Below are 23663 nucleotides of genomic sequence, written 5' to 3'. Positions count from 1 at the left end.
AAAAATTCTGTCTATAAGCAGGCACATTTGCACCATGGCGCAAGGGTGACTGCATTTGCTCTAGGCAGCACTCAGTGAACCAGTGCAGGTAGCAAGCAGGAATGCATCATATCTTAATAGATACGGTGCATTCCTGCTCTCTCCCTGTCATGCTACAAAATGTAATATAACAATATATTGACAGTACAGGGGCATCCATCAGACATCCATTCTGTTGCCTGAAAGAGTCATTAGTAGGCCAGAGGATCTGAAGCAGCAGATAGCCACATAGGTCTTACCTTGATATGGTGGATGATGAACAACATTTGTTACTTGCTCAAAGTCTCTGTCATCATTGCCCACTTTAAGGTAAAACCACAGTGAAGCCTGAGGGCATGCAGTGCATTGCTCCAAACGCTCATAGTCACAGTTAACACCTGTACCAAGGTATTAATAGTCCTACACAAGGTGTGTGGGCTCTGCATGCAGAGGGATTTGTGCTCTGAGGTTCAGGAAAGCTACCTGGACCGCATTCCATAGCTTCACCCTCAGGCTTGTTAGTTTGGGGGATTTAGGAAACACCCAGCCAGTTTTCTAAACCTCCATGGCCAGGAGGAAAGGACCACTCTACCCCTTGTGACATTGGAAGGGCTTTGGATGAGCTTTACTGGACCTTAAGTTCTTCTGCAGCCTGCTGGGTGCTGTACCATCCACCCAAATCAGGAGAAGTCCCAAATTTGTGTAATGAGAACAGCAGTGCCCTAGCCCTTAATGCATGCTCTTGTCAAGTTCCCACACTAAAATCACAATCATAGTCACTGGGGTAGAGGCATTCCTTTGGCGAGCTTGGCAACCAATGACCCATGCTGCCCTCCATAGAGATCGGAACTCTCAGTAGAGGATCAAATATTAAGGCTATTTGCCAGGGGCCTACACTCAGTTCCCTACATTTATAATGCTTAATGTTGGTTTGTGGGCAGCTAGAACATTGATTATTTCGGCCAATGTCCAGTGTCACCTGACTCATGAATGACTCTCCAGTAGTGAGATGTGGATTGCTCCCAGACAGTGGACAAAAGGCTTGGGTGTGGACAGTTGTTTTTGTTACTTGAGCAGGATGCCCTGGAGGTCTATGCTCAGCCCCTTCCCGAGCTTCAGGGTGCCTACCCTGGCACTGGCAGATGTGGCTCCTTTGTCTTTCTCTTTCTAGCCCAACCCCAGTGGCAGAGGGGAGCTGTCCCAGAGTTGGTTTTGAGCGACCAAAACAGAACATTTTCCAATTTCCATAGCCACACATCTGGGTGGGCGTATGAAGCTATGATTAGGGAGAAAAGTTTATGCCTTGGTGGGTTTGGGTAGAGAGGGTCACAGTGGGATAGTCTACAGTAAAATACACAGGAAGTGTTGCAAAGGTTGGCAGGGTAACCCCTGGGAACTTTAACCCATTGATGAGTGAGGGGGGTGAGTTCCCCCCACCCACAAGTTGGCCCTATGCAACAATTTATACCCCCAGCACTGTTTCATCCTCAGAGCACTCCAGAACCTGTGAAGATCAGAAGAAGTACTCCCCTGCTGTCTGAATCCTGAACGATAACTGAACATGATTACACAAAACACAGGACCCCAGAAGTGACACATAGGGTCACTTGGCTGACCCCTCTTTGACCTCTCCTTGCAATTTCCCAGAATTCCAGTTTAACTGGAGATGCTCTGGGCCTTGCAGCTAGTCTCTGCTGAAGTGAGTACTAGCCCCCAAGTGAGGTCTCACAGGTCCTGGACCCATGACTGGTGTTGGAAGGTTCTCCACCTGCCAAACTCCAAATGCTGTGACTTAAAAACGTTTTTCCAACTTTTTCTCTAAAGAACCAGTAGGGGTCGGGACAACCTTCGATTTTGAATTGCTGATCTGATTCAACTGAAGGAGATCTGACTTCCAGAAAGGTTTATTGGTCAAAACGCAGAGGGCTTCATTGAGACAAACGCTAGACAGCTACCTGTTAAAGCTTCCCTGAGCACAGTCTTCAGACTTCGCCCGCTCAGAGCTTTCCTCACTTCATACTGGAATGTCGCTCTTTAGCAACCTCCTAACTCTGAAACCAGCATTAGATCCAGCTTGCCCGCCAATCGCTCTTACAATTTCTACGACAGAAGGTAAACTTTTCACCAGGACAAACCTGGCCCCTGAATTTGGCCCATGCTCCATCGCAGTCAGCCTTAACTTTTGGCTTTTACCCTGGTTTAGCATGACCAGACACCCGCAGCTGGCGTTTTTACCTTTTTGGGGTTATTTTTAATGTAAACTTTTAAAAATCATATAACCTGTTCTACTTGTTGAAATATGTGTAGTTTTGGTGTCATTTTATTTATGATAATGTACTCTATTTTTCTAAATGTGTTTGAGATTTTTCTTGAGTTGTGTTTTCAATTGCATAAATGTTTACACATTGCTACTAAGTTGGGCTTGACTGATTTTGTGCCAAGCTACCAGAGGGTTAAGCACAGGTTTAGTTAGTGACTTTAGTAGTTCACTCTGATAAAGATTGTGATTATTATTTGAGATGTTTTCTCTCACCCCTCAACTAATTATCCAATTTCTTGTACACATTGACAAACAAAGCTGTGACTAAAGGCCTGTTTTCTCTTTTGGAGGACAGTACTCCGTCACTCATAGTGGCGGAAAACATTAGCTCCACCATCCTCATGGGCTACTGTCCATCCGATTTAGAGTTGACCACCAGCCCAGGGGTCATCGCTGTACATAGAAAGAAATTGACAATGTTGCAGTTCCTTTCAATGTAAAAAATGTTCGGTGGATGTTCACCATACTTTTCAAAAGTGTCTGTGTTCATGAAACAAACTACCAAAGTTGATTTTGTCTCAGAAAAACAAAAACCTAATGACTCCCACACCATGGGAGTTTTCTCCCAGAATGTAGAGGTGATTATCCGTCCCTCGCTGCCAGGTTTTCCAGTTATTGCAAGACATAAAAAAGAGGTATTATGCAGTTTACCTTAAATAGGGCAGGCAGTGTTATATCCTTCCTCTGACAGCTCTTACTCCATCGAGCCTTCGAAGGACGTTTTCCATCAATGCAACCAACTGGGACTCTGTCAGCAGTAAAACCTATGGTCCACCCATTGCTAAATGAGGCGGGCAGATTTGGGTTTGGGGGACTGGGTATGTTATGTTTATGATGGAGTACCCTGTCTAACAAACGCTACATTGGTCCCCAGGTGAAGTGCAAAATTGACTACTTTCTTTCATGGAGACGTATTAATTTATTTTGGTATTTTTTATGTTCATGCTTTGCATGCCATTGGGATCGTATCTGTCACTTTCCATATACACAATGGGCCAGCACATATCTACTTGTGTAGGGATGGCTGTGTTTCAGACATGTGCATTGGGGAAATATCCATCACAACGCAGTCATTACAACAACCTACCTTTACAACGCAACTGTTACAACGCAGGTGCCTTTACATCAAATGCCATTACAATGCATGCTATTACAAAGCATGTCACTACGACGCATGCCATAACAATGCATACCATTACAACGCATGGTATTACAACACATTTTAAGGTAAGTAATGGAGATTTGTTTAGTATTAGGGTGGGTATGGGTTTTGGGGTACATGGGACTAGTAATTCTTACCCCTACACTATCCAACTCTTACCCTACTGTTGCCCTAAAAGTATTATGCATTGTAATGGTATGCGTTGTAATGGAATGCATTGTAATGGTAGTTTTTAAAAATGCCTTGTAATAGCATGCGTTGTAAAATCATGCAATGTAATGGTAGTTGCGATGTAAAGACTTCATTGTAAAAGCATGCTTTGTAATTGCATGCGTTGTTACGTCATAAATTGTGTGGATTGTATTCTCCCTGCTTCCAGTTGCTTGTTTTTCTGCCGATATTAATTTGAGCACTGTTTGTTATTTATTGTGACTGGACAAAGGGTTAATGTTGCACCGTGTCATCTAATTGGTTATGTATTAAGCCTGGTTGGAACCCACAAAATTTCACTCTGTGGAATTTTGCTGAGTTAAATACAAATGCATGCTGCACTGCTTGTACTGCTTGATTTAGTGTGGTAGCGCATTCAGGCTAAAGAATCAGATCCAATGGCAGTATGTGGTGTGCTGCTTCTTGCGTAGAAAATCTGACCTTGACTGTTTGAGGCCTTCTGCATTATAAAATCATAACGGAAGTCCTCCTAGTGACTGGAAATCACGCTAGAGAGTGCCAAATCTCGCTTGCATACACCATATTCCATACCGGCGTTGTGGAGTCTGGTGGCTAGTGTGCGGTGGGAGACAGCGTCAAAGGCAGAGGCCCAGGAGGATGAGGGTTGCCATTTGGCCCAGGTAGATGAGGGAGCGGATGGCATCCGTGGAGGCAAGTAGGGCAGTCTCTGTGCTGTGGTTGCTGCAGAATCCGGATTGGGAGATGTCCGGGACATTGTTAGCTTCGGTGAAGTTTGCTAGCTGGGTGCTGATGGCCTTTTCGATGGCAGCGACTGGAAGCAGGGAGATGGGTCTGAAGTTCTTGGGCCCAGCGGGTCTGTGGTGGGTTTCTTCAGGAGGGAGTTGACTTCAGCGTGTTTCCATTCGTCGGGAAATGTGCCGGTTTCGAGGGAGCAGTTCATTGTATGGCGTAGTTTGGGTGCGATCGCTGTGGCAGCTCTGTGAAAGATGTGGAGTGGGGAGGGGTCTGAGGGTGCTCTGGAGTGACTGCTCTTCATGGTCTTTAGAGTATCTTTTGTAGTGAGCTGGGTCCAGGTGAGCAGGGTCTGTTGGATGGAGTCGCTGGTGGTGGGATTAGAAGCAGTGCAAAGTTCTTAGTTGTCGTAATTGTTGTAGATCATCTTAATCTTGAGGTGAAAAAAGGTGCAGTTTTTTGCAGAGGTCTTTGGAGGGTGGGACATCCATTGTTTCGCTGTTGAGTTTGGCAAATTCCTTGATGATGGGGAAGAGTTCTCTGCTGTTGTGAGTATTAGTGACGATTCTGTCTTGTAGGAACTTCTTCTTTGTGGATTTGACGAGTTTGTGGTGTTCTGTGGTGGCTGCTCTGTAGGCGGTGTGTGTTTATGGGGTTCTGATGTTCCTATGTGTTTTTTCAAGTGATCAGCAGGAGCGCTTTGATTCTTGGAGTACAGGGATGAACCAGCTTGCTTTCTTGATGTGTTGTCTTGTGGCTTTCTTGAGAGGGCGAGAGTGTGGGTGCAGTTTGCGATCCAGCAGTAGAGGTTGCATGCCACCGTGTTAGCATTTAGCATCATTGGTGGTGGGGTGTTGATGAGTGCAGAGGTGAGCTGGTCTTCGGTGACTTTGTTCCAGCATATGTGGGGGAGGAAGTGGGCGTGTTTGTGTTCGCTGGGTTTTCTGATGGAGAAGTGACTGCAGTGGTGGTCTGTCCAGATAACTTCCATGGTGTGGCTGTAGGAGACACTGTTTCCTTCTGCGAAGATGAGGTCGAGAGTGTGTCCCTCTGTGTGTGTGGGGACAGTGGCCAGTTGCTTCAGTCTTATGCTGACGAGATTCTCTAGGAGGAATGTGGTGTTGGGTTCATCCTGGTTGTCCAGGTGGAATTTTAGGTCTCTGAGTAGGAAATAGTTAGTGTAGGTGAGGGCGTGGGGTGTAATGAGGTCGGCAATGGTTCAGTGAAAGGAGCGGGACCAGCAAATGAGAGTTCTGCGGAGAGTCATTTAGGGTGGGTCTGGATCTGGAAGTGGAGATGCTCCATGAGGGTCATAGTGTTGTCCAGGCCAATGGTTGTCATGCGGAGGGTGCTTTTGTGGACGATGGTGATGCTTCCTCCTGGGCAAGTGGTCTATTCACAGGATCTTGTATCCATCTGGAATGGTGGTGTTGATGTTGGGCACAGATTTGTTGTTGGTCCAGCTTTCTGTGAGGAAGGCGATGTCGGGTGAGTGGTTGTTGAGGAGGTCCCAGATTTTGATGGCGTGCTTGTGTAGGGAGCACACATTGATGAAGTTGCCGTTGAGCGGTGTGTGATCGTTAATGACTGGTAGGCTGCGGGCTGCTGCTGGGGTCCTGCGATGGGTGAAGGTGTAGTGGTAGTGGCGACAGGAGATCGGCCCTTGGGTGTTGCTCGTCCTCGAAAGCCAGCAGTTGTTGCAGCGTCTGGGGTTGAGACCGTGGGGGTTGCTGGAGTCATAGCAGAGGTGGGTCAGAGGACCAGGGTCCCTGGAGCAGGTCACGGTCGGGTTGCTGGCAGGCAGAGACAGGCTTGATTTTGGTGCGCCTTTGGCACGGCTGCACAACAACTGCCATTAACTAGAGGTCAGGGAAGGCGGTGGGCTGGGATGCAGGAATAACATGTTGGAGGGGCTGCAGGGGCAGCAGCAGTGGTGAGCGCGAGAGAGTAAAAAGAGAGGAGAGAACAAAAAGAAAAGAGAAGAGGGAAAAGAAAGCAAGAGGGAAAATAGAGCAGGGAGAGCAAAAAGAGAGGGCACAGAAAAAAGCCAAGAAGATGAACAGCAGAAGAGCATGGTGCTCTCCCACTGGACCACCAGGGATGAGGCACAGGCAGGAGCCTGCAGGGAGAGGAGGGCCTCGGACACTGAGTAAAATGGAGAGCCCAGGGACTCATTGGGCAGCACTTATTGATGGAGCTGCCAGGGGGAGGACAGTCACACTGACCAGGTCAGTGGTCTAGCTCTACTTGCCGAGCAGCAGCCTCCATAAAGTAGGGGTCGGGTGGAGGGCGTTCAGATGGGAGGTGGGAGTGGGAATGACACACTGGAGGGTTGAGGGGCAGAGGGGGAAGCAGCAGCAGTGGGCGCAAGAGTGTAAAGAGAGCGAAGAAAGCAAAAAGAAAAGAGGGTAAACAGAGCAAGAGAAAAGAGAGCAGAGTGAGCAAAAAGAGAAAAGAGGGCACAGAAAAAGCCAAGAGAGGTAGAACAGCAGAAGAGCATAGTGTTCTCCCACTGGACCACGAGGGATGAGACTCAGGCAGGAGCCTCCTGGTGGAGGGGGGCCTCGAACACTCAGTAATACAGAGAGCTCAGGGGTTCAGAGGGCAGCACTTACTGGTGGAGCTGCCGGGGGGAGAGCAGTCACACTGACGAGTTCAGATAGATTTCTGATGCAGAAGGAGCTACTTCAAGACTGCATCTGTCACAAAGAACAGCATTAAACCCCCAGCTGACTATACAAAAAGATAGGATTATTCATAGATCAGGTGGCATGTATCTAAACTGCAGAGACCAGAGCCTAAAGACTTAAAAGTATTCTAAGCCCAAGCACACTCCTTCATGGACATGCTGGGTCAGAACTGGTCTCAGAATTTTTGTAGGAGGCCATCACTGTAATGATGCCTAAGGCAAGGAAAGTGTGCATGAATTTGTATCACACTACCCTCCCTAAATGCTCAGTTTGCATCATGAAATCCAAAGTAAGCTTCTGGCTGGCAAGAAAGATGCAACAGATAGCCAGCATGTTAGAGAACCAAGAAAACTTGCTTTGTGAATGAAAACAACTCCTCTGTCAAGCATGAGAAGTTGTTCTATATTTTGTAATATATGAAAACAAGGATTGGGACATGACATCCTCCATGGTGTTTTTGAGATTCACAGAAAGCTTTCAATATGTCTCAGTGGGGTTAATCTTCACAGTACTTGAGAGACTTAGGGCCTGATTTAGATCTTGGCAGAGGGTTACTCCATCACAACAGTGATTAATACCCTGTCCGTCAAAATATAAATCCCATAGAATATATACACAGCTGATACTGGCTGTTAGGAATAATGGGGAAACAGTGGCGGAAAATTTCAAGACAGGTATGCTGGCCATTGGAAAATGGATGTCAGCAAACTGTCTGAAATTAAATTCTGATAAAACTGAGGTGGTCACCTTTGGCCACCTCAGTCCTAGCTGGTCCCCAACCTGGTGGCCATCATCTTTTGGAGCCGTACCCAAACCGGTTACGAAAGTAAGAAATTTGGGTGTCATCTTCGATGACAAGCTAAATTTTCTGGCGCATGCTAATCAGACGGCCTCTACGGCGTTTTACAAACTACGTCTGGTTAGGAAGATTCTTCCTTTTCTCCCTACTAATGTGGGAAAGACACTGGTCAGCGCTCTGGTATTGTCAGCACTGGACTATTGCAATGGCTTGTTCGCAAACGCACAAGTCAGGATAATAAAGAAATTGCAAACAATCCAGAATGCGGCAGCCAGACTTCTCCTGAACATTCCCAAATTTAAGCCAATACAAGAATCCCTGAGGAGTCTTCATTGGCTCCCGGTCAGGAACCGAATTAAATTTAAAACACTTTGTATCGTCTACAAGGCTTTACATCAACAAGCACCTCAATTCCTGTGCGACCATCTTGTCCCATACATTCCCACTCGAATGCTACGATCAGCAGGACAGAATGACCTAGCAGTGCCTCGGACTAGGCTGGTCAACTGGGGAGACAGACGTTTCCTAGTTGCCGCCCCAAGATTGTGGAATTCTCTCCCACAAATCATAAGAACTTGTCCGAACCTAATGTCCTTCAGGAAGAAATTGAAAACCTGGCTGTTTAACCTCTGAAAAACATCCTCAGTATCAAACAAGTGAGTAATACAATACAGCGCCGAGACGCCTGCGGGCAATTGTTCGCGCTTAATAAATTCTAAAAATAAATAAATAAATAAATAAATATTTGGCAAATGTCACCATTGTGATGGAGTAACCCGTCCATCAAGATCTAAATCAGGCCCTTAATTAGAGACCTGAAATGCATAAATGGATCTGTCTTTTACATACTGCCCTACCAATCTTTGGTCAATGGATGTGCTCTAATTCTTTTTGTGTGCCTGCAGACAAGGCAGAGATGCATCCCTCCTCATGATATTCACTCTTGTTCTACTTGCCATGCCAATGAAAGCCTGCTAATGCAGTACATCTTGATGAAGTTGATGCACTATTACCATGCCCCTGAAAACATGTTGAGCAGATAGGACATTTGTCTGTGTTAGGCATGAAAAGTCATGTTTTTTCTCCTAGAATCCCTGGGTGCAGATAGTGGCAGATGGCATGCAAGCTCGTTGACTTGGGAGGTCGCTTGTTCAGAATATGATGTATAGTATAGCCGCCAATGCACATCCCCGTATTCCCAGTAGGGGGGATAGAACGCGAGAGGAGCCACAGGGGGAGACTACTATTCTCGTCACCTCCTGCATTTAGAACTCTGATAAACGCGACGCCAGCCCACGGCAGACTGTAGCCACCAATGCACATCCCTACATTCCCCAGGAAGGGGGAGAGAATGCAAGATGAGATGAAGGGGGACACTACTCCTCCCATCAACCCCCGAGTTTAGAGCGTTGATAAGCGCGATGCCGGCCCATGGCAGACTGTAGCTGCCAAAGCACATCTCTGCATTCCCCAGGAGGGTGCAGAAAACACAAGAGGAGCCACAGGGGGAGAGTACTACTCCCATCACCTCCTGCATTTAGAGCACCTATAAGCGCTATGCCAAGACTGTAACCACCAATGCACATGCAAGTAGAGCCACAGGGGGAGACTACTACTCCCATCACCTCCTGCGTTTAGAGCACTGATAAGCGCAATGATGCCCCGTGGTGTGGGACGTGCAAGGGGAAGCATCCGGCCCACATCCGGGCGAAGCCCAGGCTAAGGGCGGGCCCATCCATGCCTGCCATCACCCGGAAGAGGCTGGGCTGGGCAATCCCCCTAATATTTTTTCATTTTTGCACCTGATTGACTTGGGGGCAGAAAATGGTTAAGTGCAAGGTGAAGGCTAAGTTCCTGGAACATAGAGGGGAAGCTGTTAATACTTTGGATTCTTAGAGCAGCAGATTTCCTCTCCAGAGAGATTGAATTAACAAAGCGCCGCCTATCTCTGGGGGAATTAAGACTTACTAATGTCAAGACTCTACAGCCTTCTTCTACTGTCCCCAATGACCAGGGTTTGTGTGAAGCCCTTGTGTGAAGCCCTAGCTAGCCATAATCAAATACTAAACATAGCTCCCCTGACCAGAATCTCTAAGTCACGAACTGCTTCTAAATACTCTGAAGATGAGCCACCACCTAAAAGGCAAAGAGTGAAGATAAAAAGATTAATGCTCCCTAAACGATCTAAATCAATTGTATCTACTGCCTTCATTGCAAACCCCAAGGCTTCCTCCACCACCTCGAAAACGCTGCCATCTGGTGTGGAAGCCATGGAGGGTAGACAAGGTAAAGTTTGTGAAGTTGCACTTGATTCATTTTTTTCAATACAAGGGGTTGACTTGTGCCTGAAATTGGGGCAAACTGTTAAATTACTCCTCCAACCACTTATGTCTGAATTGGGCATAATAATGGAGAGACCTGACAGGTTCTCTACCTCCAGACTGATTCCTGCTCAACCAAGGAGGACTCAAATCCAAACCCAAGGAGATCCTGCTTCCAGATCTTTTCCTGTGTGGACTTCTCATCAAGGTTTTGAACCCCACACATTGGGTCCCCTTCCAAAAGAGAGAATGGTTACCACCAATCTTAGGCAATTTGCCGGTGCTGACAGGGGAATAAATCATTATTCGGTCCAACATGTCCAACACGTTGTGTAACCCTCTGGCTCAGCTCAGTTAAATGTTGCACAAGCGAACAACGATTTTGCCTCTGATCCACCCCGAGAATCACAGCTGAAGTGAGTCAAGGAGGGAGGCCTCCAATAACAGTCATGCTACTGGTCCACTGATTCCTGGCAAAATAGAAATTATAGGTGATAGCCTGGATTTACCCCCGGCAGCTTATCCTTTTGTAAATATTTTAGCAAATGTCCCCTTTTCTCTGCGAGATTAGCACAAATCCACAACCCAGTCGATGGACAAAGTCTTACACTGGTTGTCTAAATCTAAAATGGTATTTCTAAACTCTACAAAGATATCATTATGGCAAGACAGGTAACGTGGATAGGTAAAAGCACCAAGTCAATAGGAGGGGATTGTATTGTTGATAACTTTAACAATCAGAGGGTAATTGAACATTTATTAGACAAACTCCCTACTTTCCCCTATCCTGCAAAACAGATTTTTGCATTACCATAGTTTTTTTTATAAACCATTTACCTTAAATTGTGTTTCACATTTTAAGGTCAATCCCCCTGTTTTTGTTTATAATGTTACTTTGTCACCATTCACAAATACAAATAGATTTGCTACTTTGAGCGACATTGAAACATGTGATTGATTGACTGTATCTCTTGAACTATATCTAGTGGCTCTCATCTTTCTCTAAATATTCTTTCTAATCAGGTCCCCATCCGATCCCCAATTTTACCTCCAAATTCTCTGAAAGTTTTGTCATGGAATGTAGCGGGCTATAATCTCAAAAGGAACAATTCCCATTGGCTTGCCATTTTGGACATTTTTGGATATCCCATGCTTTTAGGATATGTGGGAAGCTCACTTTAAAGGAGTGTTTGGTAATTTAGAGAGTGAACTATCTGAACCACCCATCTTACCTGAAACTACCACCACAATTCCTCTATCATTTATCCTGGCTGAAATGAGATTTGCCCTAACCAGTGTAGTACACTTAAGGCTTCTGGTCCTGATGGGGTCCCCATTGATTTCTTTTTGCATAATCAGGATATTTGGGCACCTTTGCTCACTAATGTTTTTAATGTATTAACTTAATCAGGAGTACCACCCTCTTGAAAGAAGACTGTTATTACCCCAATATATAACAAGCATTTGCATGCAATAGGTCTCGCATTTTAGAAACTTTGACCTATTAGTATTGTAAATGACAAGGCCTTTTATTTGTGTAGGTTTTTTTAAACAAATAAATAAAAGGTATTGTCATTTACAATGCCAATAGCTCAAAATCTCGCAATTGCGAGACCTTTGCATGGCAAAAGTTTGTTTGTGATAATGCCCAGCCTTAGTAGTTTACAGCTGTAAGGTGGTCTCTTAACGCAACCACCACAAGCTTGCCGACCCTGTCTTAAAATTTTACCGTGAGAAACTCCTATATCGCTTTTCCTAGAAAATATAGAAGGGTGTTCTAGTGTCCCCAATTGTACTTTTCCCCCAAATACACTGGAACAGGACGATATCCTCCATATCGTAATGGTAACATCATGATGTTAAGTGTTGCGGCCCTTTCTTTGCCTGCTGTGTAATTGTATGGGCAACAATCAATCAGTGGTTTATAAAGCGTGCTACTCACCCTTGAGGGTCTCAAGGCACTGGGGGAGCTCCGGATCAGTGTAATAGCCAGGTCTTGAGGTCCTTCCTGAAGGTGTGCAGGGTTTGCGAGCATCTGATGTTCTCATGGAGCTCATTCCAGGTCTTGCTATGATGCTGAGCCCATGCTGTCTGACGATGGCGGCGAGGGGGGCCATGTAGATGTTGAAGAGCATGGGGCTAAGTGATGAGCCCTGGGGCACTCTGCAGTTGATGTTGGTGGGTTCGGAGAGGAAGGGCGGGAGTCTGATCGTCTGCGTTCTGCCTGAGAGAAAACATCGGATCCAGTCAATGGCGGCTCCTTCTATCCCAGCGTCGTGAAGTCTAGCTACAAGGATGCGATAGGAGACGGTGTTGAAAGCTGCAGAGAGGTCTGGAAGGATGAGGGCAACGATGTGCCCCTGGTCGAGTAGCAGACGGATGTTGTCTGTGGCGGCGAGGAGAACGGTCTCGGTTGCTGCGGAATCAGGACTGAGAGGCATCTAGGATTGAGTTCTCTTCGATGAAGGAGGTCAGCTGAGTGTTCACGATTCTCTTGGTGACTTTGGCTAATTTTGGCCCTTCAGGTCATATCACTGAGTAGTGTTCTGCTGGTCATAATTTTCCCGATAATACATTTTGGCAGGCTGTTTATTGGCATTCAGAATTTGGAATCCCCATGCCCTTTAATATTTAAAAAGACACTTTTATTTCTTTTGTTGTTTCCTGCACATTTGTGGTGCGTGCGGACAACGTACTGACAGCTGATTAAGCTTGCTGTGGTCAATCGCACTTCCACGCACGTAGCCAGTGACACAGCTGCATTTTGTCCAATTAAGGTTACAGGGAAAGTATAAAACCGCACCCATGCCACTCAGAGCTAACATCTGGGACGAGAGAGACCATTCACCACTCTTCTTTCACGTAAACATGGAGATCGGAAGAAATAAAATTAAAGAATACCGACGGGGCTGGACTGGCTGTGGCGGACACCGGGCATTTCTCCATTGGGCCAACAGTGTGGGGGCTGGTTTTGGGCCCCTGGGGGCTGTTTTTGTTACCAGGGGCCGGCAATATCGGCCGTGTAAATAAATCGTCTGAAAGTGGCCCTAGAAAACAGCTTGGCCGCACCCACACTTCCCTCTCCCAGGGGCTAGCCATGCAGTTTGCCAGGGATGGTTGCGGTTTCGAGGCTGGCCCTTTATACTGATTGGTGAAGCCAAAAGTTTCCATCCACATGTAGTGCACTGCCCGCCTCCCATGTAGTTAGCGCAGTCCAAGAAGTCCTAGTTGGGGTCCATTTGTCCGAGGCCACAGTAAATCAAGAGGTGGGCGTGCGAACTGTGCTGAACTAAAGGCAGCCGCCATTGTTACAGATAAAGCGCCCACATGCAATGCTAAAAAGAAATACAACAAGGACCGTTCAGCTAAGTTGGCTACTCGTCTTCCCTAGTAAGCATAACAGGCCCCAAGCACATGGAGCAGTGAACACACCAGGCACTCAGAAGTAACCCCGTTTTACATGCATGGAGCGAGGGGGAGCTGAGAGTGTTGAAAGGGTGCCCCCCAGACGATGCTTGTGGCATTCCACCACATGCGAAGAAGCCCCCCGGCACCCTGAAGCCTTTTCATGTGCACTACTGCGTGTGCACTCCTCGCTTTGCAGATCTGTTGCAGCTTTTTCTGTATAACTATGAAGTTGTTCCTAGCTCGGGATATTTCGCTACATCCTCACCAATAATTTCCTAAAATGTGCACGGCTAACTGATGAAAAATTTGAGATTTCTTTATTTCGGTTAATAAAAACCATAAAAGCAATACAAAATTCATTGTTATACATGTTAAAATTATAAAGATTGTGCACATGATTACAATTCAAGTTTTACAAAATAAAATAATTAAAATCTTTGATACAAGGACAGAGTAAAATGGGTATCAAAGTTATGTTATGTCAAAGTTTGGCCTGTGCGTAAGCTGAGCATTAAGCAAAGGAATGGCGCACCAGGAGGCACCATGCTGGCTTGGGTGACCTGTGTCTGCTCTGAATATCTGTGTACCAACAGAAGAGAGGAGAAACATGAGCTCGCCTCCTGGGAAACTGTGCCCTTCATTGCATACCCCGTGGACTGCCTGTGCTATCCAGATCCATGTATGTTGGGGTGCAGTCCCAACTGAGGCACCCCTTATGTTCAACTGCCCGGTAAAAAGTAAAAAACGCCACACAAAGGGCATAGATTGGGGAGGGAGAGGGAACAAAGGAGGAAGCCTGCTTCCAAGCAGATTTTTTTAATTAGCATCCACTTTGCGGGCATCCGAGCAGCGGGGTAGAGATGGCCTGTAATCGAGTGTATTTAAAAGTTAGAGTGCAACGACAAGCAAGCATCATGTAAACAGAAAACGGATCAACAGCACAAGATAAATCAGGGTATACATACAAGTAATGTGGGCTGCATACCATTAAGCGGGCACGATGGGAAATCACAAGCAGGAAATAAACAAAGTGGTCCCTTAGGGAAGAACTAGCCAGCTAAAGTGTAAGTAAGCTGTAGTTTTTCGGTGCTGCTTGACAAAACCTGAAATGATGTATCCGGACAAGTAACCAATATGGAGTCAGGAAAGCAGAGTGGCGGAGAAGTGAACCAATCCCAAGCAGCAGAAATGCAGACCAATATCCCTTCTGGATAGTACAGCTAAACTAATGGGTTGTCTACTCCTGAACAAGCTAGACATTTGGGTTCAGGAAAGAAACAACTTATCTACTGTCAATATGGTTTCAGAAAGGAAAAGGACACAGTCGATCAATGTCTAAATTTAAATTTGTTTGTAGCCAAATACACCGCGGCTAGGAAAAGTTCATGGACTTGTCGGCAGCCTTTGATTGTCTGATTCATGCAAAACTGTATCTAATAATGGAATCCCTGGGCGTTGGCAAGTCCAGAATTAATTTTATCCTAGATATGTACTCTGAGACATTAGCCTGTGTCCACTATGGGAGACAGGGTGAATCTACAAGTCACTTTAGGATTACCCGCGGCGTGAGGCAGGGTTGTGTCCTCAGACCATTTTTATTTTCTTCATATACTAATGCCATAGAAGCTGTTTTTACTGGGTCCATATGAGATGTCCCCTCAGTCGACTCAACTCCCGTCCCAATTCTCTTGTACGCGAACAATGCGGTCACATTGACCCGGACTGGCAACGCATTACAAATACGAATTACTTCTTATTTTAACTTTATGCACGATCTGGGCCTTGGGGTTAACAAATCTAAGTCCTATGTATTGGTGAAAGGGGCCACATTAAATAAACCTAGCCTGACAATTGAAGGGAGATGACTGGAGGTGGTGGATACCTTCTCCTATTTAGGAATACTTTTTGATAATAAAAATACCTGGCAAAAAATGGTGGTGAACAAAGCCCGTCATATGGAAAGAAGCATAGGAGCATTGTTTGGTTTTATAAAGAAACCTGATTCTAAACCCATTGTACCAGTTAGAAAAAGATGTATAAGGCCAAACTGATCTCTGTTGTCAGTTATTGAGCTGTTATATGGGGAATAACTAATACCTCTATCCTACAAGGAATTGAGGGTAATTTTTTAAGAGGTTGGTAGGACTCCCTTAATCTTACTCCACCTATATTTGTCATTCAGAATTGAATATACCATTCATCTTGGATAAAATCAGTATTGGCCGATACTTTTATGGCACTCTATTCGGAAAAGAGATACACTCAAGATATCGCAGGAAATTCTTCAGGACTGCCTAAACCTAGACAGACTAAGCAAGATTAGATGGCTTCCATATTTAAAGGAAAAGGTATATTTAATTGGGAAGTGTGAATTATTTGACAGTCCAGCATTATGTTCTACTGTGTCTAAGGTTTAACTAAAAGAGTTATTGATAAGCAAATGGATGAGAGATAGGTGGTCTGTTAATTATACCAAGTCTAGGGTAATGCAATATAATGTATTGCCTTAATTAGAAAATACTGCTAGCAACTTTTGTTACGTGGTCTCTACATAGATAGCATTTGTTGAGGTTCCGGCTAAAACCTACTCCCTTCATGTTGAGCTTTCCTCCTAATGTTTGCACCTATGACGAACTCTCATTGTGCCATTGTGCCCTTGTGACGGAAACTCTGTTCAAGGAAATCTCAAACTAATATTTTTTTGCAGGTTTTATAGAGAGGAGAGGAAAAGTTCACTTTACCACTAGGGTGCCCTCTTAAATGTAGGCAATGTCGCCCTGCTCTTTACTATCTCCAATCACTAATAGATCCATTAACCTACTAGTGTATGGCTTCGTTTTCATGTTGTGCTTTTAAAACGAGAAAACAACTCTTTCAAAATATAACAGGAGTAACTCATTATGAAATTATATATTTTTTTATCTTGCTGCACTTAATTATACTGTTATGAGGACTGTTTACTCAAATTTGTATATATTTTGCAAATTGAATTGCACGCTGTAATCTTTTTATTTCATTTATCTCCATAGACTAAGCAAAAACAAGTTGCAGGGAAGTCACAACAAATCATGAATCAGTTGGAAAAGATAGATCAGGACACAGTGGTAAACACCAGACTTTAAGGATCGCTGATGCTTCTAACCTCTGACACCTCTAAACATCGATGGGCAAAGTCTCTATAAGGTTGGACCTCATGGCCTTCAACAGATGCTTAACTATGTGCGAGAACGGACTGGCAAGCATTGAGCAAATGTTAACTATCACAACAGACAGGGAAGAGGACCATTGCCACATGCAAGCCAAACTTACAGTGTTGGAGGATAGAAATAGGGCCAACCTACACGTTTCCACCATTCCTGAAAGGATGGAAATGGACAATATCATATACTGTCATGTTCCACTTTATTCAAAGAACTGGGACATTAGATCTAAGCATGAAGATACCTTGCTGCACTTGAGGATTTGCCACTTTCCCAATGGACCACCATACCACCGTACCACCCAGGACAGAAGGTATGGCTCCATCCAATGAACTGCACATCTTGCAAAAAGGCAAGTCTTTGGAAAAGGGGAGGGATATCCTAATGCACAGTTAAATACATAGACTGATTTTAGAGGATCTTCCCTATTTGGCCAGGGCTTTCTTTTCCCCTATTTCCCTTCTGTTTTAGTTTTGTTTGTTTTAGATAGTATTTCTTGGTGCCCAGCATCTTTCACCGAATACACCAGCCCTATCTAGTTCATTATACTTTTTCTATTTACTCAAGTCAGCGCACTTTGCATACAAATCGTATTACACTGACTCCGCCACAAAGGGCTGTTATGTAGACCCCAAAAGAACTGGTAGTACCCTCTCTCAGTGTGAATGGCCTCAGCCACTTCATTTAACTCAAAAAAATATATTTCACAGATCTTGTCCGATGAGCATTAATTGAGAACATCTTTCTCAGGCAGAAAGTGGGAAATTGGGTTGGCATAGAATATCCTGCCTTTTCTCTCTAGACCGGGGATGAGAACCTGTTGCTCAAACGTATCTTAAATGAGAGGTTGCTATTTTGATCAAAAAGTGACTGCTGCTGAGAGTACTTAATACATTTTCCGCTCTACATATTTAAGACTACTACCCAACACCAGACCCTGTTCCTAGGATCTATTTGTGCTCCATCTGGGGAGAAAAGCCATCTCTGCCATGCGCTAGATCGAATACTATTCCCAAAGTCCAGATCCAAGATACTTGCACGTGGGGACTGGTACCTGGTATTGGGCCCCTTAATGTAGACATCTGACCACCATGTGGTACCTAGCAACAGAAATAGACGTGTTTAAAGACCTGACGACTGACCACTCACTACTGGATCAGTTGCTACTGGCCCACGTCACTTTTAGGGGATACACATTCACTTCTTGTGTGCATGCTACATGGAATATGATATATTTTTACTTAGTGACAGCTTGCCTCTGCAATGTGTCAGAGATGAGAAGCAACACTCAGTGACCTCATCTCAAATAATTTGGGAAGCTGCATAAGAGGGGAGATGGTGCAAGATTCTGTAATGAAACAACAAGCACTGACTAACTAGGAAGCTCAAGAACTGCAGAAGACACGTATCACAACAACTCGATACAATAAGGAACTCATGAGCTCTTGCAAAATAAATTATCGCTGAATGAATTATGGACTTCACTAGCAAAAAAGGCCTTATTCCGCTTTAAGCAAAGAGCATATAGAGCAGGCAAAACAACAAGCTGGCCAACGGAGATACGAAGCAGCCTCTCATACAACAGTAGACATAAAAATAAACGGGGGGCTTCTTATACATCCGGTAGATATCTTATCTGTCTTTAGTGTCCCTTATAAAAACGTATACACTCATCCGGTAGATATCTTATCCACTTTTAATGCCTTCGATAAGGGGCAGCACATACCATCTATTTTGTGCGGAGTAACTTGCAAGATAAGACAGGCTTATCTCTTTATGGGCGGTATTCTCCGCCTCGACTGCGGAGTCTTTGCAATTGTTGTAACATTGCAATTAGGTTGTTTGTTTGTGAATAAGGAAAAGAGTAAACCTACACAAAAGTGCAAGTTTACCTTTGTGAATTGGGCACTGAGTATCGACATTTCTGTCGCACACACTACCCACCATTAAGGTGGCAATAGACTTCCAAGTTTGGGCAATGCCATGGCCAGTGTTATTACTGTAACAACACTTGGTATATTAGATGGAAAAACAAGAGATTGTATTGCACGTCCCACCTTTGCAGATCAAAGGATAATATTGTTTGATGTCTATCCAACTTTTTTAAAGCCATATTCTAGACACATTTTTCTCCAGTACATGACTCAGCCTCTTGCTGATGGGAATCCTCTAGGGAACCTATCGTGTGACAGCAGTTAGTAACATTCTGTACATTTATTCCACTCGCTTCATTAACGCCATGGGAGTGAAAATAAATGTAACATAAAACAAATATATAATGATACTAAACATACCATCACAACGCTGTATTTTACATCGCGGTTTTGGCAACGCAAGTCGTCACATCGACTTGGTTTGGAGGGCGCTAGATTTAGGAATAGTGTGATTTACTATTCCAACTCCAGTCTACGTACAGTAGGAAAGGTGTTGGAATAGTAATTCACACTATTCCTTTGTCTAGAGCGCCCTCCAGTGCAAGTCGACGTAACAACTTGCTTGTTTTTTTAAAACCACAATGTAACCATTACGCGTTGTAATGGTTGCGTGGTAAAGGATGTTTCCCACCTAAAACACAATATTTGGATCAACTATACTAATAAACACTTCTTCGTATTTATTACTAGAGTGAGAAGATCAAACTCAAGTTTATTAATACAGAACAGCAAAACTAACATGAGAAAACACTGCTTACTGCCTCAAAGATTGAATGTAACAAATTACTGTACAGAGGGACACAACATTTTTGTATAGTGAAAAACCCTCTTGAGTGTGGTTTTGCCTTAATGCAGAAATGCAACAACTTGTATCCTGGATGTGTTTTAGTGTCTTTTGTCAAAACAAATACATATGAAAAAATACTATAACATAAATAATCTATGCAGAAGCGCAGAGTATAATATGTTTTTTGTCACCATTGTTGAAAGAGGGGAGACATAAGCCATGGCCTCTCCCTTTACTGAACAATGGTTATGAACAGCATATTACAGTGTGCATCTGCATATATATTATACATGGTATATTTATACATACATTGGGGTGGTGCAGGGGTGCAGTTATCCGTGGTGCAGCACGCCGAGCTGGATCTTACTGCCATGTATGAATTGCTCAAACTAGAGGTCTTATCGCATGCACTGGATAGCCCACAGGAACGCGCAAATACAATGGATTTTTCACTGCCTATAATAAAGAGAAATACATATCAACACATGTTTTTTGCTGCCTTAACAAAACAAGTACAAAAGGAACATAAAGGAATCGTTTATATTGTAAATCATACACAAACACATAGATGAGCACTGGATCCAGGAAGCATTGGAAAGTACGTTGTCATCTATTGAATCTGCATCTAGAAACATATTTGCCTAAGTCTTATTCCACCCAAGAGAGCTCTTTCCCTTTGTCTCCACACTACAGAGGTAAAGATTTAGATAGTGTTTTAACTTAGTTTAATTTATAACCCTAACTGTACACAAACACACATATAAATAAATATATATATATATATATATATATATATATATATATATATATATATATATATATATATATATATATAAATAAGCTTTCTTTATTCGGATGCAACACGTCCATAAAAGATACAGTGATGCATTTATACAGTATAAAAGGATACACAACATAATAAAAGTTCATTGCACACAATAAAAAACTATCACCGACGTATAAAATAGTGCAGGAATAATAAAACTCTAGTGATCTAAGACTGAACAATCCCCCACACTAAAAATAGCCTCTGCATGCCGAACTTTCAGGAGTCAATCAATTCTAGAAAGCCTAGATCTGTGGGCTGCACGTAACAAGCTTATCACTGCACAGAGGGTATTAGGGTTTGGTACCAACTGTAAGTGCAAGAGTGCCACTTTGACCTACCTGAAGCCAAAATCTTTAACAGGTGCCAACGGAATTCTTTTCTAGGCACTGAGAACAATTTACACAATAAAACAAAGTGGAGGATGTCCTGTGGAGATCTAAGATCACAGTCACAAGGACTTCTTTGTTTCACAGGGTGAAAACCAACCGGGATGCTAAAAGATGGTGACGTTGATTCAATCTAAAATGTGTAATTAAAAATCTGGCATGAGCGCTGGATAAGGCAGAAAGGTATTGTTCCATGCCCGACACAGATTTTTACTGGATATACTCCCTCTCTGTGGGTTTACTCAACTCAGTATATTCAAGCAGCATGGTAAAAAATGTATAATGTAAATCTTTTATGATGTTAACATCCCGGTGGCTTAAAGTGTTGTGTGCAAAGAAAATCTCTGTCCTTCTTATCGCCTGGAAAGACTTCCTAATATAACGTATCCATGGGATTTTGTTTGCATGTTCCAAGGCCAAACAATCCGACAGGATCAAGCAGTTTAAATTCTTGTTCTCACATGTCCATATCTTAATCCACCATAGTAAAGGTTTAATTGCCATTTGATCCTCCAATTAATCAACCACTAACTCTTCATGCACAGAGCAGGTTGGCTTACCTTGAAGGACTCACAAGATCCCGCACAAAAACCTATTTTCCAACACCTGTAACCTTTGGGGAGAGGCATACCCCTAAACCTCACTTCCGTATAAAAGTTTCACAATGGTTTTGAACTTATCGAGTTTTAGGATGACCTCCGGAGACCATGAACCCAGTCTGCTTGCAAAGCTGGTAATAACCCCCACAGCTCTGTTCAACTCGCTCAACTTCCCTTCTAGGAGGGCTCTCCATTGTAATTGGTCATCAAATAACACTCTTAGATAAGGGGATACCGGAAACTTAGCAAGAGTATGGTGACCAGCTTTAAACCTTTTCGTCCAAAACCCCCAGGGGCCTAAAACTAATACATAGGACTTCGCAAAATTAACAGACATGTCCAACCTGTAATAAATCCATCTATAAAAACCTGTATGCCCCGATCGATGTGGGCCATGAGCACCGCGTCATCGGAATAGAGTAAAACTGGCAGAACTCTCCTTCCCACTCTAGGGTTGTCTGACTGGAGTGCCAATAAGGCTGCCTCAAGACCACTAATGTATATTGAATATAGGAATGGAGCTAAGATACATCCTTGGTGCACCTCCCACGTGAAGTTAAAATGATCTGTAAGGACCCCCTCATGTGAGTACCTCACTGCCGCTGTTATCTGGGATGAAGTCATATTAGTAAATGCACAATACCTTGGTCCATTCCAATAGAGTTAGAATCTCCCACAACTTAGCCCGATTAATTTGATCAAAGGCAGACGTAAGGTCCATAAAGCCTAAGTACAAGACACCCAGTTGTGTGAGTGTACATTTAGATGTTAAAAAATAAAGATTGAGGCATTGGTCTGTGGTTGACATGCGGCACACAAATTGGATGTCCAATAAAATCTGGTTATCTGTGGCTCACAGGGATAATCTAGATAAGAGAACCCGCTCCATGACGTTTTCAACTGCATCATTCAGGAAGTTCGGGAGATAAGATTGCGGGTTATCCTTGACCCCTTTTTTAAAAATTGGTACACTTGTAGCGGTAGACCAAGAAGGCAACGCCCCCTTTAAAGCTGCCGCATTTCAGACTTGATTCAATATAGGAGCCCAAACCTCAATATTATGGAGTCATTTGTACCAAAAAACTTGGATGATGTCCATGATATTATAAATGTTGTAATTTGAGATGCCATAAGTGATGTAAGAAATGATGTCATGGAACATGTCATGAGTACTGTAACATGTAAGGTCATAAGCAGTGCATGGCAGGGGCGCAAAGTATAGTTACCTCTCCTAATTATGACTTGTATATTTCTGTGTTTTTTTTTAGTTCCAAATGTTAATGTTGTGATTGACATATTCACATAATTATAACGTTACTTTAAACAGGTGTTTTTTCAGTGATTAATATACATTACTATTAATAACAGGCACACAGATAGTGATTATCATAAATAAAGAGAACCAAAAACCCTGGAAGGCAACTGCATGGAAAACAAACCGGAACAGAGTATACAAGAGAAATTCCACAAGTTTAAGGTATTCCTTTTACTTACTTACCCTCATTAGGGCCAAGAGGGAGTGACCCTAAACAAATGGGAAATAGGAGAGACATATACAAATTCTAGATTCTCTATCAGTAGTAGTGAGATTCTTCATTAATGGAGAATGTTATTAATAAATTACTCATGACGATCCTTTGGGTAGGATACAATGATATTTGCAGATATATGGTTTTTTTTTTTAGATGTACTTAGAATATGAAAAAGAGGCAATTAAATGATCCAGAATAGTTCTATAATTTCTAAAATTAGCCCTGAAGAAGTGCAAGGTGTGCGAAGCATGTGTTGGCTGTTTAAGAATTTACTACGTGTATGAATAAAGTACTCATCTTAAGAAATTCTGCTGTCAGACACTAGTATTTTCTGAGTGTTGTTTTTATGTAGTATACTTACCACCACTGGTAGGGTACCAGTGTGCTGAGAGTGTAGCCCCAGGCATTATTGCTGTTCCGATTACCCACAATTTGTGCTACATATTCACACAGACTGTCACTGGGTAGTTATAGTTAGGATCAGGTTTCCATAGGAAATGTATGTTTTTGTTCTGCTACTAAATTGGACACCATTAGACGAATCTTCACAAAACGTTACCAATAAAAATGTATCCACTTCTGCTCTTTCCTTTGTGATGATTTGCCAGTAGGGACAGAGAAAAGGGGGGGGGGGGGGGTTCCATCGGATAATTTGACAAAGCTGCAATCAAAATGGCAAAACAGAAATAAATACACCAGTTTCGGCAGAAATTAAGGTCCCAGAAAGTGTGTTTTTTGTGATTTTGTGCAAATC

The 23663-nt window shown here is 43.5% G+C and overlaps 1 protein-coding gene across 1 annotated transcript in view; it reads right to left on the bottom strand.

Moving 5' to 3' along the window:
* Positions 1 to 23663, bottom strand: part of LOC144770785 (phospholipase A2 inhibitor and Ly6/PLAUR domain-containing protein-like) — an 88344-nt gene that overhangs the window by 40947 nt on the left and 23734 nt on the right. The window contains exon 3 of the mRNA XM_078655539.1: positions 19873 to 20019. Within this exon, the coding sequence (XP_078511665.1) occupies positions 19873 to 20019 (147 nt within the window). The remainder of the gene's footprint in view (positions 1 to 19872; positions 20020 to 23663) is intronic.

Source organism: Lissotriton helveticus, chromosome 7 (genome assembly GCF_964261635.1).
Source record: "Lissotriton helveticus chromosome 7, aLisHel1.1, whole genome shotgun sequence".
Lineage (NCBI taxonomy): Eukaryota > Metazoa > Chordata > Amphibia > Caudata > Salamandridae > Lissotriton > Lissotriton helveticus.
The sequence above is the reverse complement of the archived record's forward strand: the minus strand, read 5'-3'. Positions and strand labels throughout refer to the sequence as shown.